General features: G+C 45.5%; 2 protein-coding genes across 5 annotated transcripts in view; one reads left to right on the top strand and one right to left on the bottom strand.

Annotated features, from left to right (window-relative positions):
* Positions 1 to 284: 284 nt before the first annotated feature.
* Positions 285 to 8,737, bottom strand: RNF6 (ring finger protein 6). 3 transcript variants are annotated; one of them, XM_035542641.2, is made up of 5 exons: positions 8,612 to 8,658; positions 6,475 to 7,909; positions 4,920 to 5,132; positions 4,231 to 4,338; positions 671 to 3,535 (listed from the first exon to the last, which is right to left on the bottom strand). In XM_035542641.2, exons 2-5 carry the CDS (start codon positions 6,536 to 6,538, stop codon positions 1,797 to 1,799), a joined length of 2,124 nt encoding a protein of 707 aa, XP_035398534.1. In that variant the 5' UTR covers positions 6,539 to 7,909; positions 8,612 to 8,658; the 3' UTR covers positions 671 to 1,796. The 3 variants fall into 3 exon arrangements, with proteins under 3 accessions (XP_035398533.1, XP_035398534.1, XP_035398535.1); XM_035542642.2 differs by having other exon boundaries at positions 677 to 3,535; positions 7,828 to 7,909; XM_035542640.2 differs by lacking the exon at positions 6,475 to 7,909 and having other exon boundaries at positions 285 to 3,535; positions 8,612 to 8,737.
* A 4,731-nt stretch (positions 8,738 to 13,468) lies between these two features.
* The window catches only part of CDK8 (cyclin dependent kinase 8), an 80,834-nt gene continuing 79,945 nt past the window's right edge, over positions 13,469 to 14,357 (top strand). For both annotated transcript variants that reach the window (XM_035542681.1, XM_035542680.2), the window contains exon 1: positions 13,469 to 13,596. In XM_035542681.1, the coding sequence (XP_035398574.1) occupies positions 13,469 to 13,596 (128 nt within the window). The remainder of the gene's footprint in view (positions 13,597 to 14,357) is intronic.

Below are 14,357 nucleotides of genomic sequence, written 5' to 3'. Positions count from 1 at the left end.
CAGGTAAGCAAAATTCCAACTAGCTAGTGAAAAAAAAAAAGCTGTATTTACATATATTCCCCACAATAAGGGATTTAACTTCAAAATGACTTTGAAAGAACCAATCAGCAAGGCAACAGCAAGTCGAAGGCAGGTTTCTACAAACATGGGACTTGAGTGAGGGAGCTACCAAATATAAAAGAAAACCATAGAGAGAAAAGGAAGTAGCAGAAGGCATCCATGCATTTAGACACTGTAGCAGGAATAACAGGAAAAAAAAAGGTAGTTCTGATAATAACATTTCAGTCTCCTCACTTTTTAATATTGCTAAGGAGGCACTCAAGAAAGGTGTTAACGTTAGTAATAATTAGCAGTCCAAATCACATCAGAAGAGATCTTACCAATATCCTTAAGCTTATCTAAATCTCGAAGAAATTTCTTAGAACTACTTTTAGGAATAAAAAAGCACCTCCAATCTGTGGGACTTCTAACACAAGCTTTTCACGTGCAAAACTGAAAAGGACACAGCTTAAGACAGGATTGTACCGTTTCCCTTCAACGTTGTCATGACCGGATGTTGTAACTGAAATGTGTCTTGTCAAGGCAGTCCATCGCCTTGTTACGGACTAAGTCTTGCTATCAATCTACAGGATATGGCTCAAGAGTAATTCACACAAAGCCTCAATTATTTACTTTGCAACTTTATTTCTTTATAAGTTATTGGTATAAAGTTTAATATCTAATTATACAGTAATCTGGGAACTTTAAGGGAAGCTTATTTTGTCCTTTTTAGTGTCTTTTGCCATTTGGTCCTCAGACATGTTTTAGGAGGACTAGTAATATATGTACCTTAAAATTCTGTACAAAAACACTTCAAGCCTTGTTTTGTTTTTCTGAGTAGGATGCACAAAACATGCATATTGTAGACAATATAATGGTTAAGGAATTATTTCCCTCTTTAAACTAAGGCAGTCAAAAAAAAAAAACCATGAATATTGAGTAATTTGGAAGAGTAAAATGACATCCTCAGTGCTCATTTATTCCTTGAGCAAATATCATGTTGAGTAAGACACACCCTCTTGGAATTGTCATTGATTTGACTGCTGTCTGTACTGAAAAGACGGCGATTGTCAAAGACAGCATTTAATTATGTACATTTTATAATGTCACTAACCCCTCCACTTTTGAATATGAACTTGTCAGCGTTAAGCATTGTGTAAAACCACATGCAAAAATTGCCATAAAAATTTTAAATAGAACCAAATTGGCAAGTTTTTGGAAAGGATATTTCAATGTTAAAAAAAATATACTGTATATTAAAATGAGCACTTCAAGTAACTTAAATATCTTTAGCAAACATATCCAGCAAGAGACTCTCCGTAAAAGAAATTGTTCTTAGAACAAAAAGCTAATGGATGGCTATTTAGACTCTAATTTTTCAACACAGTGGTAGGTCTGTGTGAAACAATTTGTCATCTAAATAAAGTGAGTCCATTACACTGTTAAAAAAAACATACGTTAAGCAGGACTGATTAACTATTGCATTTCTGTATTTACAAAAGTGCTTAGCTTAACAAAATTACCTAAAAAAATATAAACTTTACCGATATCATTTGGTTCTATGTGTACTCCTAGATCTGCACTTGGAGAAAAATAGTATTTACATTGCTAGATTTAGACAAGTTTCCTATTATTTTTAAAGAAACCTAACAAAACTCCCCAAACAAATGGACCCCTATGCAAGTCAACTCATTTGATCTGGCTCATTATAAATAGAGCAGAAATAAACCCTTGAATACTGAGCAGTATAAATCATTTTAGCCGTTGTCTGTGGCATTAGACCCCAAAACAGGCTGCCGACAAATCGGGCAAGTGGAGTTTTCAGAAAGCCAGCGATCAATACAATGAATATGAAACTCATGCATGCAAGGTAACTGCCTTAGCTTATTTCCTGTTACGTATTCGTTAATGCAAACACTACACGTTTTACTTATTTCGTCTTCAGTGTGAATATCCCCATAATTCCGAGTGGAAAGATTGTCAATCTGCTCTTTGGTTAAACCTCTTAAACGCTCATCTTCGTCATCTTCATTCAGCAGGAAGAAGTGGGCAAGACGAAGAATGGGCAGCGTTCCATTTTCCACTAGGTTGTTAGCATCTTGAGACTGTCTGCTTTCTTGATTTTCATTACTGCGGCCATAGTGTTGAACATCATCACTCTGTCCGTCTGTTTCACTGCCACCTTCTGCCGCGTGCCCATTCCTAGAAGAAAACTCACTTGGATCACTGCTATTGTTGGCTGAACTGGAGTTATTCTGCTCTGCGTGTACATCTGCTAAGTGATGGCCGCCTCTTTGCATTTCTGAGTTAGATTCAGTTTCCATTAAAGAACTCAGTTCTCCAAAACCGGTCATAATCTGTCTAAGGATCGATCGAAGGGCCACCGATGAAGGTTCACCAAGCCCAGTTTCTGAAATCCGGCGAAGAGGTATCCGTATAGTGCTAACGTAGGTTCGAATACCCGCACGTTCTGATCGCGATATCGTGCGCCGAAATCCCCCACTGTCACTTTCAAAGGTAACTGTGTTTTCTGCCATTCCTACTCTAGAACGAGTTCTACTAGCAATACTGTCCCGGTCTCTGTTTTCTCCAGGCCGAATTCTTCTCACCTGAAGATCTAGTGTAATCGTTGGATGCCTTCTAACAGCAGCTACCGGCCTACTAGATTCCTCCTCCTCCTCTGAAGTTATTCCCAAGGATGGGGCTGCACTGGAAACCTGAGGAGTCTGAGCAGCACCTCTTGCTTGTTCTTCGGCAGGCTGCATAGAAAGCTGTGCTGTTTGTCTTCTGGTTCTGGTGGCTGGCTGTGTATTTCTATCCTGTCTCTGCCCGTGTTCCTCAGAACGAGCAGCATCACCTTGCCTTTGCAGTGGAGAGCGGCTTCGACTACTCAGAGTAGACCTCAACCGCAGAATTTCCAGTCTTTGGTTTGAATTCATCCGAACATTAGTTCTAGATCTGCCTCTTGTGACTCCTGCAGAAGTACCTCTTTCTGGCATTTCTCTCTGCTCGCCAGCAGCTGCAGAATTATTACGTGTAGCACTTGTTTGGTGAAGGCCTGCCAACTCCCTCGTTCTACTCCTGAGCCTCCCTGAGACTGGGTGCGAGGCTGCTTCAGAGCTCTGCGCCACAGAACTTCTTAAAGACCTGGTTCTCGCAGTGCCTGAAGTCTCGCTGTTGGCCTCTCTCGCGGTCCTGCTCCTCGTTCGTGTGGTTACGGGACTGACAGCTCTTTGATGTCTTCTTTCTAAATACATCCTGCTACTATCTATACCCACGTACTCTTCACCAGCAGTTTCAAAACTGTTGTGCTCATGATTTATGTTGATTTCAAGACTAAATCTAAATTCCCCACTGTTTGGATTTGTTCGACTCACAGCTCTCCAGGTTTGGTTCCCACTCTGTCCACTGCGAGTGGCGTTGCCTGTGCGACGAAACGTGTTCAGCCATTCCAGCAAAGAATCTCCATTTGAGTTTTCTCCGAGAACGTCAGAATCTGAGGGAAACAAAGAATTGCAAACGTTCATACAACTGCGCGCTCAGCGCACAATGACACATTCCAAATCTTCTATGCTTACTGAGCCCTGACTTCAGCAACGTTATACTAGCAGGACAGCCACCTTTCTATGGCTAATATCATTCTGCTGAAAATATGCTGCATAAATGTGTGTTAGTAATTTGGTACATTCCCCCTCCCCCCTGAGCTGACTATTCCTTTCCTAAATCTGACAAATTGGCCAAATGATTAAGCCTATATTGTTGGGAAGTGAAGACATAATACCAACCTCACTGTTAAAACAAACAGAAACAGAACAAAAATCAGCACAGAGGTTAACAGTTCTCCTGTTAACTCCCTTTCTGTTCTAACTCCTCTAACATACAATAAAACCTTTTAAGAATTACAAGTGAAAATTATTTCTGTGCTCTTATATTTACTACCAAAGGCAAACCAGAAAAAGAGGAGAAAGCAATCTGTGGCTCACGTGGAAATATTTCATGAGAATTGATTTTAAGTTCATTTTCCATCATCACAAAATCTCTCTTAATTGAAGAACATTTTGCTGAGGCAAAATGGGTAAAAAGACATGAAATGGCCGGTACTGAAATTGGTCAGCACTTCTCTTAAATATCTGTATAGAACAGTATTTATGCATCACGTACTACATAAACGTACAAACGAAGTCTGTTTACCTCCAACAGCTCTACCTTCACCTTCTCTGTTTTCCAGATCAGCCTGCGATGCCAGACGCTCCTTAGCCCCCTCCAAACGTTGCTGCAACTCTTCTGCTGTTATTTCCCCTGAAAAAAATTTACATTTTGATAATGCTGTTAGATAAGACACTTATTGGCTCAACACAGCCATGAAGAAGTAACAGTGTTTTCTGTCTTGAAGAAAAATCTTCAGAAACTAGGTAAAATTAATTAAATTTAAAAACAGAGCACCAGCGTGAAATTGGAATACAGGTAAACAGATAACAGAGGAAGCAAGTACGAGGGAGGGGAGGTGTGTGGATCCTGAATGTGTTGTCAAGAGCACGCTGGCTTCCAGCGACTCAGAAGCCCAAAAAACTGCACAGATGAACAGCTACTTTAGTTCAGCAGAAGTTAATTATTTGGGTTTGGATATCACCAATATACAGAGGTGTAGTGCTTGAGAAAGATCTATTTTTCTTCCAGCTTTGGTATCTATTTAAGTTAACTTTTATTGGCTATCATTAATTTTAAACAGAAATGTAAGATTTTTTCCCCCTTTCTAGGGGAACAGCAGCTGTCAGGCTACTGAAGGTGTACAACCACGTGCGGTGCCTGCCAACAGCAGCATTCTGTTCACATGACAACTTCACATGACAACTTCTCTGCTGAGGGCATCCCCATCTTACCAGGAGTGCCGAGCAGGTTGCGGTCTCTCATCAGCCTGTAGTCTTCTTCGTTGAGCTCATTGATGAACTGGTAATAGGCTTCCTCCCTGCTGAGGCGCTCCCGCTGTCGTTGTCTCTCATCTTCGCCGTAACTGTGCTCTCGTGAAGACGCCTGCTCATTGCCGTTCCCTGCACGGTGCCGAGAGCGATCCATAATGCGAATGCCAGGTTGTCCTGAACGAAATCGTAAGGTTAGACTGCACAATAATTGAGGTAGGAATTTACCTAATTTACTTTTAGAAGTTCCCAGCGTTTTCAATTAAGTTAGTTTATTAATAAATAGCTAAAGATGATTAAGATGAATCAAGCTATGTTCTTTGCCAAGTCAGCTCACTGGTGTAGTTTATCATGCAAGTATTTTGCTTCTAACTTGCACAAAGACAGCTAGAAGTCCCTTTGCCCTATCGAAAAGACACACCTGTTGGTACACCAACTTTAAAATACAATAGCAGAGACAAATTTATTTTTAGCTAAGTAAGGATATTATAGGAAATTAAAGGGTAACAATCTGTTTCCCCTCTCCTGAGGGAAATACAACAGCAGCGTGTAGTATTTTAGAGGCTAAAATATCACTGAAAACACTGTTCTGTAATTACTCAGTGCAACTTCTGATGACCACAGTTACTGCTTTTGAGAAGACTATCTTCCACTTGAAATGTTTACTGATAAGCTCGTGAGACTACAGCATTATCTCAGTCGGTACCACCACTCCCTTAGCACAAAGCCTACGGATAGATTTTTGATGGAAATTATTCTTTTGACATTGTGACATTACTTGTGCCTTGCCATCTTTATTAGGATTAAGGATTAGCTAACAAAGGAATACACGTCTCCAGAAAACCGGTGTAGGAGAGCGAAGGCTATGCTTACCCACAGATCTCCTTCACTTTACGAACAGTGAACCAGTGGGGCCATGCCCTCAGAAGGCCTCCCATGAGCAGGAAGAGGCATCATCCCTCTTGATTGCTGTGCTACCACCTGCTCTCTCTGCTTACAACTCAATCCTAGGCCAATCAAGAAATACCTAAAGAATACCTGTTCTTCAGTATTCAGTTTAAAAGAATAGAGAGCAAAGCCTCATCCTTTCAACACGACTTCACATTTTTACAAAGTCACCTGCAACACCTGCTGAGGTAGACAACTGACAGAGCAGACCACTCCTAAAGAGGTCACCTGGCCAAAAGACTCACCAGATAGCACCATTCTGTTTACTGCAGAGAGGAAGTTATTGGTTACATACTTGTTTGTTTGTTTGTTTTTGGGGGGGGGAGGTGTCAGTTGACCAACATAACCAACTCCCTCCAAGCATTAAATGGGGAAACACAGAACAGCATTCTCAGTACACTCCCACTCAGTAATTAGTCTTCCCAGGAAAGCTCACGAGCCAACAAACAGACCAAACCAACTATTACACGTACATTCAATACACAGTAAATCTTTATCCATGCTGCCAACAGATACAAAGAATCAGGAAATGTATTTGCCAAGAGCAGACACTGGCATACATTTAATATACCTTGCTTATGTTCTCTTGTGGATCCATTCTGATGCATCCTTCGTCTCCTCATTTTCCATCCCATATGCTACTTTTCCCCCCACCGCAGGTAACTGCGCTTGCAAACATCCCTTCCCAACCAGACTCGTCATTCAGCTCTCTCCTGCATCCAATACTGCACTCCAAAGTACGTAATGCTTCTCTCCTAGCTCCTTAACTCATTTAACTTAAAGTTAACTCTGAGTACCTCCCTTTGAAGACCTTTTCTATTTTGATATTTGTGGGGGCTGTTAACTTACTATCTCTCTCTTTGCTCAACCTCACAAGCTAAGTAATCGCTGGCTTCTGTTCATGGCTACATTCAAATCAGGTCACTTCTCCTCTCACAGTTTGAAACACCAATTTCTCAGCCCGCTCTTATTACTGTGGTTTCCTCAAAGCAAATGCAATTGTCTCCTCCCTCCACTCAGCACAAGGTTATGGCATTATCATCATCCTGATGGCACCAACACTCGGCCGTTGTCATGAAAATGCCCAACCCATACTGCACTGAATATTCAAGAAAGCGCCTCTGCTCTTGATGACTTACCACTTGAGATAAACAGAAAAGGGGAAGAGGACAGATAAAATTCATTTAAAGCTGTTATTTAGATGAAAGTCTGACAGTGAGTGCTACTGTTTGCCCTGCCACGACCATAAGTTAACTGACTTCCTGGATGTATCACCGTGTGCTGCACAGAAAAACTCTCAAATAAGTTCCAGAGATGAAAAGTCCATCGCATGCCATCTCCCTCAATCTGCATTCCACCTGTTGCTCAAAAGAGATTCTTCACTTTTCAGTTTGCGTCCATACAAAACCTGGAAACCTCTTCCTCGGTTTTTGTGGGTGGTAGAAAAAAAATACTGTTTTGTTGACAACTGTATGGTAGGGCGATTAGTCACACTCTTTAAATGAGTCACTTAGAAACGATAAGAAGTGTGAAGTGTTCAGTTGTCCCATCTGTTTGCATGGCAGCTACTACCCATAGTTATTATTATCAAACATCAAAACGAAGTGCTTTGGCCCTTGAAATATTTTAGGGTATTGAAATTTGAAGGGTATCAAGAGCACCAAAATGAAATGCTCTGGCACTCAAGATACTTAAGAGTATTGAAGAACTGAAGGGTTCTCAGTAGTAAGGTGTAAAAATGTGAAATTGAAAGGCATTTATCACTCGGGATTACTCTTGCATTGCAAAGAAACAGGTGTCACACTGCAACAGTTCACGTTTGGTAGAATTTTTAGCCTAAGACTAACTCTTTTACTCCTTAACTGACAGCTACTTCAGCACACTCGCTAAGACACACGTTCGTTTTTATCTAAGCTACATATACCTTAGGCTTTCAGGTTTTGGCCCCCTTCCGCGGGTTCCTGTCCCCACCTCCCTCGGGCATCCATTTCCCGAAAGGCTACCGGCTGCAAGCAAGACGACAAGCGCGTTTAGACGAGGGAACCGGCGGCACTACTTAGCATTTCTGTCACACTTCAGCCTCCGGGAGAGATGATCTCACCGAATTGGAACAAAAAAAAAAAAAAAAAAAAAAAAAAAAAAAAAAAAGAGAGAGAGAGGACCCACCAGCCCCTGCGTGAGGCCGGGGGAAGGACGGACGGACACACAGACAAAGCGGCAGCGCCGTGAGGCACCGAGCAGCCCCCGGCCCCCCCACCCTCCCGGTCGGTGCCGCAGGGGGGCGGCGGGTGGCGACCCCCAGCCCGGCCGCCTGGGGGAGGGGAGGCGCCGCACGCGGTGATTGACACCTCCCGCGGCCAATCAGCAGGCCACCTGCCGGCCGCCGGCCAATGGCGGCGGGGCGCGGTAGGCCGCGGGCCCTGCCGCTGCGCCCCCTCCCCCCGCGCTCCAACCCCCCCTCCCCGCTCCCGCGGCCGGGCCCCAACCGCCGCCAACCGCCACCAACCGCCGCTAACGGCCGCCGGGCCGGGCCGGCCGCCTCCCTTCAGCGCTGCCAAGCAGGGCCCGGCCAGGGGGGTGCCGGGGCTGCCTGCGGCCGGGCAGCCCTCACAGCCCGGCCCCGCTCCCGGCCGGGAAAGAAAATGAGGAAAAAATACTCAAAAACAGGGGAAAAAAAATAAAACTCCCTCCCCCCCCTCACAACCGACCCGTCGGTGTGCGGGCGGCGCGCTCCAGCCCCGATTGCGGTCCGGGCGGCTGCCGGCAGCCGCGACGCGCAGGTTCCGAGCGGCACCGGCCCGGCCCCCCTCCGCCCAGCGCCGCCCCGCGCATGCGCGCGCGGCTCGGCCGGTGGGGGCGCGCGCCACGGCCGCTGGGGCCAACGGACGGGGCGCGCGCGGGGCGGGGGTCGGGGCTGGGGAGGGGCTGTGAGGAGAGCGCTGAGGGGAAGGCGAATGGCGGCGGTTCCTCTGGGTGCTGCCGCTCCTCCGGAGCCTCGCCTGGTCCTGTAGCGTCTCCCCCCCTCAAGCACATCCCTTTATACGTTCTCAATAAATATATATATTTTTTCTCACTTCTTTATTTTCTTTTTTTCTTCCCCTACCTTGCCATTCTCCGCATGTTCCCCCTTTCAAAGTGTAGAGCCGTGTAAATTTTTCACGCAAGTTCCAAACCCTTTTACAAATCCCACATGTGCTGATAGCGTACACAAACTTTCCCTTCTGAGTTGCTTCTGCAGATCGCTTCTACACAGGGCAGACGCTGACAGGAGCGTTTCACAACTTGCATGAACTATTAGCAAAATGAGAGGATTTCACAGGGATACCTTAACTCGTTCCTAGGATATCCAAACTGCTGATACTTTTGTTCAAATTTCCTTTCAGAAATACACGAAGTGTGGATATTTGTTATGCCACTGGTCTTGATGTAAAACCAACCCCTCTGTAATGTGTGAGGTGAGAGGAAGGGCAAGAGTCTGGTGTCCAGGAAGATAACCTCTGCTCCCCATTTTAACAACAATCTCCAGGATCTGTTTATTCTGGTTGAGAAAAGAGTTTACAGACACGCTACATTTAGTTTTCTTGTTAGTTTACCCTTCTTTTGTGCCAGTAACTGATTTCCACCAGACAAATTGACAGTGCGTGTGGGGGAAATTTTTAGCACCGAGGCTATGCGTGGGGCCACTCCTTTATGTTGCGTGTATTCAAGAAATGGAACCCTTGTTGTTATTCAGGTTCCTTGCCACACCAGGAATAATTAGCGATTACCACATTATACTATGATTTCCCTTGCCTGGTATAATTAAAATAGTCTTTCCTGAGCACCAGTTTTACTCTGGTAATAAAAGCCAGAGTACCTGCCTTGTATACAAAGTAATGCCTGGCTCTCTTGAAAAAAAAAAAAGCCAGTTACTTCCCACAATTTTCTTTTGTCTTGTTATTAAAATCTTTTTCTCCCATAGTATGATGTTTAGTAATCACAGTCAAACACAAAATCTTCACAGGTATCAAGCCCATATATGGACTGCTCATCCAGAAGAAGGTTATAATATATTTTAGGAAAATAGATAAGTAAACTTTTATTTCCTTACTTAAAGCTTCTACTGCAATAGTCCTTTTTCGACTTTTTCTACTGACCTTCCCTACAGTGCAGAATTCTCTGTTCATTTTATATTCATGCTTCACAACAGTACAATATAACTACATACAGTATTTGTTTATTTTATGCCACACAGCACAAAAATAACAATAGTAGATCTTTCCTCGAATATTATTGTTGCACTGTAGGGATACTTTCCACAATAAAATAATTCCTCTGCAATAATAATAAAGGTAGCCTTTAGAGGGCAGCAAACCTCAGGCAATTACTAAGTTTTTCAAAATAAGCTCTGAAAGTCTGCTTTAATTTGATTGTTCAGTCATTTAATTTCTTTAGAAAGTAACTTTATTAGATTTTATTACATATGTAAGTAGGGCAGAATCTTTTAATACAGAACTTAATAATAGAGTGCCCAGGTTGGGGGTCTTCAGTAGAACAATATCGATACTGAAAATTATTGGTAAGCTGGAGGGAGCTCAGCAGCGAGCACCAAGACGGTCATGGGCTGGAGCACGTCCATGTGAGAGGCCGTGGGCACCAGGGCTTGTTCAGCTGGGAGAAGGGGCAGCCTGCCAGCACTGGCAAAGAAGACACGGCCAGGCTTTTTGCCCAAGTGCACAGCAGGAGGAGAGACTGTTGCCATAAGTTTGAAAGAAGGGATGTTTAGGGTAGGTATAAGGACAAGAATTTTCACCCTGAGGACAGTCAGGTCCAGAGAGGCTGTGGAATCTCCCTCCACAGAGGTTTTCAAGACAAAGCCCCAAGCAACCTGAATTTAATAGTAACCCTGTTTTAAGAAAAATATTGAATTAGCTAACTTCCAGAGATCCCTTTCTATGATTCAGTTTGTTGAAATAATATAAAATAGTAAAATAATATTCAATATTAGGGTTTATTTTCCTACAGTAGGGCTCTTTTCAATAACAAAAGTAACCTAGGCAGAATTTTGAAGGTCTGCCAAGATTCTTTAGAACTGATTCTCTGACTTCTTCAGGAGCATAAAGCAGCCAGACAGAGAGTTACTGAAGATGGTCATGCGTCTGGCGAACTGATGTCCCACCACTTTCTAACATAACTCTCTGCTATACCGGACCTGGATCCAAAGAATGGACGGATGGTTGTTGGTAACTTGCACTCCTGCCAGAATCTAGGACACTTCACTAGTCAGATCAATGTTATAGTTAAGTGCAAAATACAGAATACTTAACTTTACATACCAAACTGTTTGCAGAAGCAGCACTTTAGCTTCAAGTAAACTGTGTTCTTAAATGCTGTCAGTATTCAGCTGACACATCTGCACATTAGCAACTGCAAGGTTTCCAGAAGATGTTCACACTGTGCAAGTATGGTTTTTTTTTCTTTACACACAGAAAAGGAAAAAAAAAAAAACAACGACAACAAAAAAAGGAACCACCACCACCACCATTATTCTTTTGCTTTCAGCTTTCACTGATCTAAGCAGAAGAGGAAGATGAACAGCATTTATCAGGACTGGCCCTCTTTCACTCAGTACCAAACCGGGAACACCTTAGTCACACTGCTACAGAAAATATCCCTTCAGGGAAATAGGAATAAACTATTAGCAGGTAGCTACTCTGAAATGAAAAATTGCCCTGAAAAGCAGAAGTATGCTCAAATTTGGCAAGTTGGGAAATGGAGCAAGTGGACATTCTAATGGCATGGGGATGTGACTGAGTATTGTGTATTAGTCACTTAAAAATAGATGTTAAGAAACCAAGAAAATTGAAGAATTACTTTTATATGTTTTTTCTCTATTTGTTAACAGTGCAAGACACAGAGCAAGTAGCTTTTTGTTCGTTCCCTAACCATAAACTTTGCTTCACAAATTCGGATTCTAGCACCTGCATCGTGGCCGTGTAAACGTGCACAGAACAAAACCAGCTCTGCTTCCAGCACTGCTGCTCCAGCTTGGGCACAGAACCCTCTTTATCCAGTGCTGTTACCTCAACACTCAGCAGCATCTGCTCATTCCTGCAGCCCAGGCAGTTCCCAGACAAACCAGGCCTTTCACTTGAAACACAGTTCCCTGCATTCGGAGATGTTTATGGTGTGAATCCGCCTTGACTGCTGTCAGGACACTGCTCGCTTTGGTAACTATCTCTGACACTCTGCGCATGATCAACGCTAACACAGTATTAGGTTGTTTTGCTATGGGGAACCCTGATTTGCTTTACAGGTGTGATTTCAAAGAAAAAATGTCTAAAGCGTGTGTGCAGGAAACATTAGAAACAAAAATACTTGGAACAGAAGGACGTTATAAAGCAAGCCATGAAGGTGGCAAGAAAAAAAAGAGAAAAATGAAAGCTCCGAAGAACCAGATTCAGCAGGACATGTTAAACGTGTGTTTTCAGATTGACTTCTGAGATTGCACAAAAGGCGAGGAGACAAAATGAGAGATAAGAAATTCGATTGATAAAAAGAGCCCTTGTGGGGACCTGAGAGTGAAGAAGAGCAGATCATGGCCTGGTCGTCGTCTCTTTCTTTATAAGAATGGGGCCCCAAAGTAAACATTTTTTGTTGAAATTATATTTGGATAGATTTTTAAAATAAAGCACAAAAGTTTGCAGTTTTCCATGAAGCCGAACTAAAAGTTGGTCTTGAGGTGTCAATATTGATTTCTTCTCATTAAAAAGTTGAAGTTGTACTTCATGTTTCCAATCTCCTGTGACTGGGGGACTATTCACCTGAACTGATGGCGCATTGCCAACAATACAAGTGCAAACAGAGCAATGCAGCAGAAAATACACGTATAGATTAGCTATGGGTGGCATGTAACCCACATGGCAGGAAAAGCTGATGAAAAAAAAAAAAAAACATTTGCAGAAAAGGCGGCCTCTGCCCTCTTTTCTTGCTGAGCTCCCTTCATTTTCCCCCTGCGCCCCCAAGGCCGGCTGAGGACTACACTTCCCAGCGCGCCCCGCGGCCCCGCCGCCGGGACTACCACTCCCGTCATGCCCCGCGCCGCGCCGCGCCCACCCCTCCCACCGCACTACACCTCCCAGCATGCCCCCGCGCCGCAAGGCATGCCGGGCCGGGCGAGGAGGCGGGGCCCCGCCCTTCACCCGCCGCCTTCCACGCGGCCGGCGAGCGGGCGAGGAGGAGTAGGAGGCGGCGGCGGCGGCTTCGCGGCGGTTTTGCGACGCCGCTTTGCGACAGTGCCGTCAGGCGCGGCGGCCGTATTCCGCCGGGGGAGAGACCGGCTGGTGTGCCGCCGGGCGGGCGGGGGGCGGCCGCGGAGCGGGGCTGGGGAGGGAGGCGGGGGGCGGCCCGGGGCCTTCCTCCTCCTCCTCCTCCTCCTCCTCCTCCTCCTCCTCCTCCTCCTCCTTTCCGTCGTCTTCCTCCTCCTCCTCGTCCTCGTCCTGCTGCCGGGGGGGCGGGGGGTGCGCGGCTGCCTGGGGGGCGGCGGCGGCGGCTGCCCGGTGTTGGGGGGGGGGGGGGCGCCGAAGATGGACTATGACTTCAAGGTGAAGCTGACCGGCGAGCGGGAGCGGGTGGAGGACCTCTTCGAGTACGAGGGCTGCAAGGTGGGCAGGGGCACCTACGGGCACGTCTACAAAGCCAAGCGCAAGGACGGGTGAGTGAGGAGCCGGCCCCCCCCCCCCCCCCCCCCCAATTCCGTGCCCTCCCCCCCCGGTTTCTCTCCCCGTGGCCCCTCCGGGGTCCCTTCGGTGCCTCCCAACCCGGCCCTTCCCGTCCCGTCCCCTCCGTGTGCTGACGGCTTTTTGTGGGTCGCATCCCCGGCTCGAGAGAAGCCCTCGCCCCAAGCGGCGCTGGGCTCTGGGGGAGCGAGCAGCGCTTAAAGCGCTCAGCTCGGCTTTGTAGAGCGGGGAGCGGCTCCTTTTTTCTTTTACGGGGCTTTCCTGTCTGAGTTATCACTTGTAGGCACCATTTTAGGTGTTCTTGCAGGCTGCTGCTGGAGCTGCAGGCTGCTGGTCCTTGCAGGGCTCTCGGATGCATTCAGGGATGGTTATTCGTGATGCTTTTTAGCACAGACTCCAGCAAACAAATTTCCCTGTAGAAATCCTTTAAAGAAAGATAGGGCGAACTGTCAGCCAGCTCTCACTAATCCCTGACATGGCACCAGCACCAGAACAATAGGGAGTAGGAAGCAAAAGAAACCGGGGAGGCAAGGGCTGTGCTAACAGGTCCTAAATTCTCGGCTGCATCCATCCATTATTCCCATGAGCCTGGTCGCAGCAGTGCTCTGTGCGTTGTCATTGAAACAACGCTTATTTGAAAAGTCTGGGCGTTATTTCCACATTTGATAAATGACTGCCCGCAGCCTGCTTTAACTTTATGTTGGAAATGGGATCGGCTTCTCTGGAGCTTTCGCTG

The sequence above is a fragment of the Cygnus atratus genome, chromosome 1 (genome assembly GCF_013377495.2).
Source record: "Cygnus atratus isolate AKBS03 ecotype Queensland, Australia chromosome 1, CAtr_DNAZoo_HiC_assembly, whole genome shotgun sequence".
Classification (NCBI taxonomy): domain Eukaryota; kingdom Metazoa; phylum Chordata; class Aves; order Anseriformes; family Anatidae; genus Cygnus; species Cygnus atratus.
The sequence above is the reverse complement of the archived record's forward strand: the minus strand, read 5'-3'. Positions and strand labels throughout refer to the sequence as shown.

What these genes read in the sequence shown, in the direction of transcription:
- RNF6 (XM_035542640.2), bottom strand. Translation starts at nt 8,735, where the DNA reads ATGCGCGGGGCGGCGCTGGGCGGAGGGGGGCCGGGCCGGTGCCGCTCG. An exon ending in CGCCGCCCGCACACCGACGG is followed by an intron (nt 5,133 to 8,611) that starts GTCGGTTGTGAG and finishes GATTTCGTTCAG; the next exon opens with GACAACCTGGCATTCGCATT. An exon ending in TGAAGGTAGAGCTGTTGGAG is followed by an intron (nt 3,536 to 4,230) that starts GTAAACAGACTT and finishes TGTTTCCCTCAG; the next exon opens with ATTCTGACGTTCTCGGAGAA.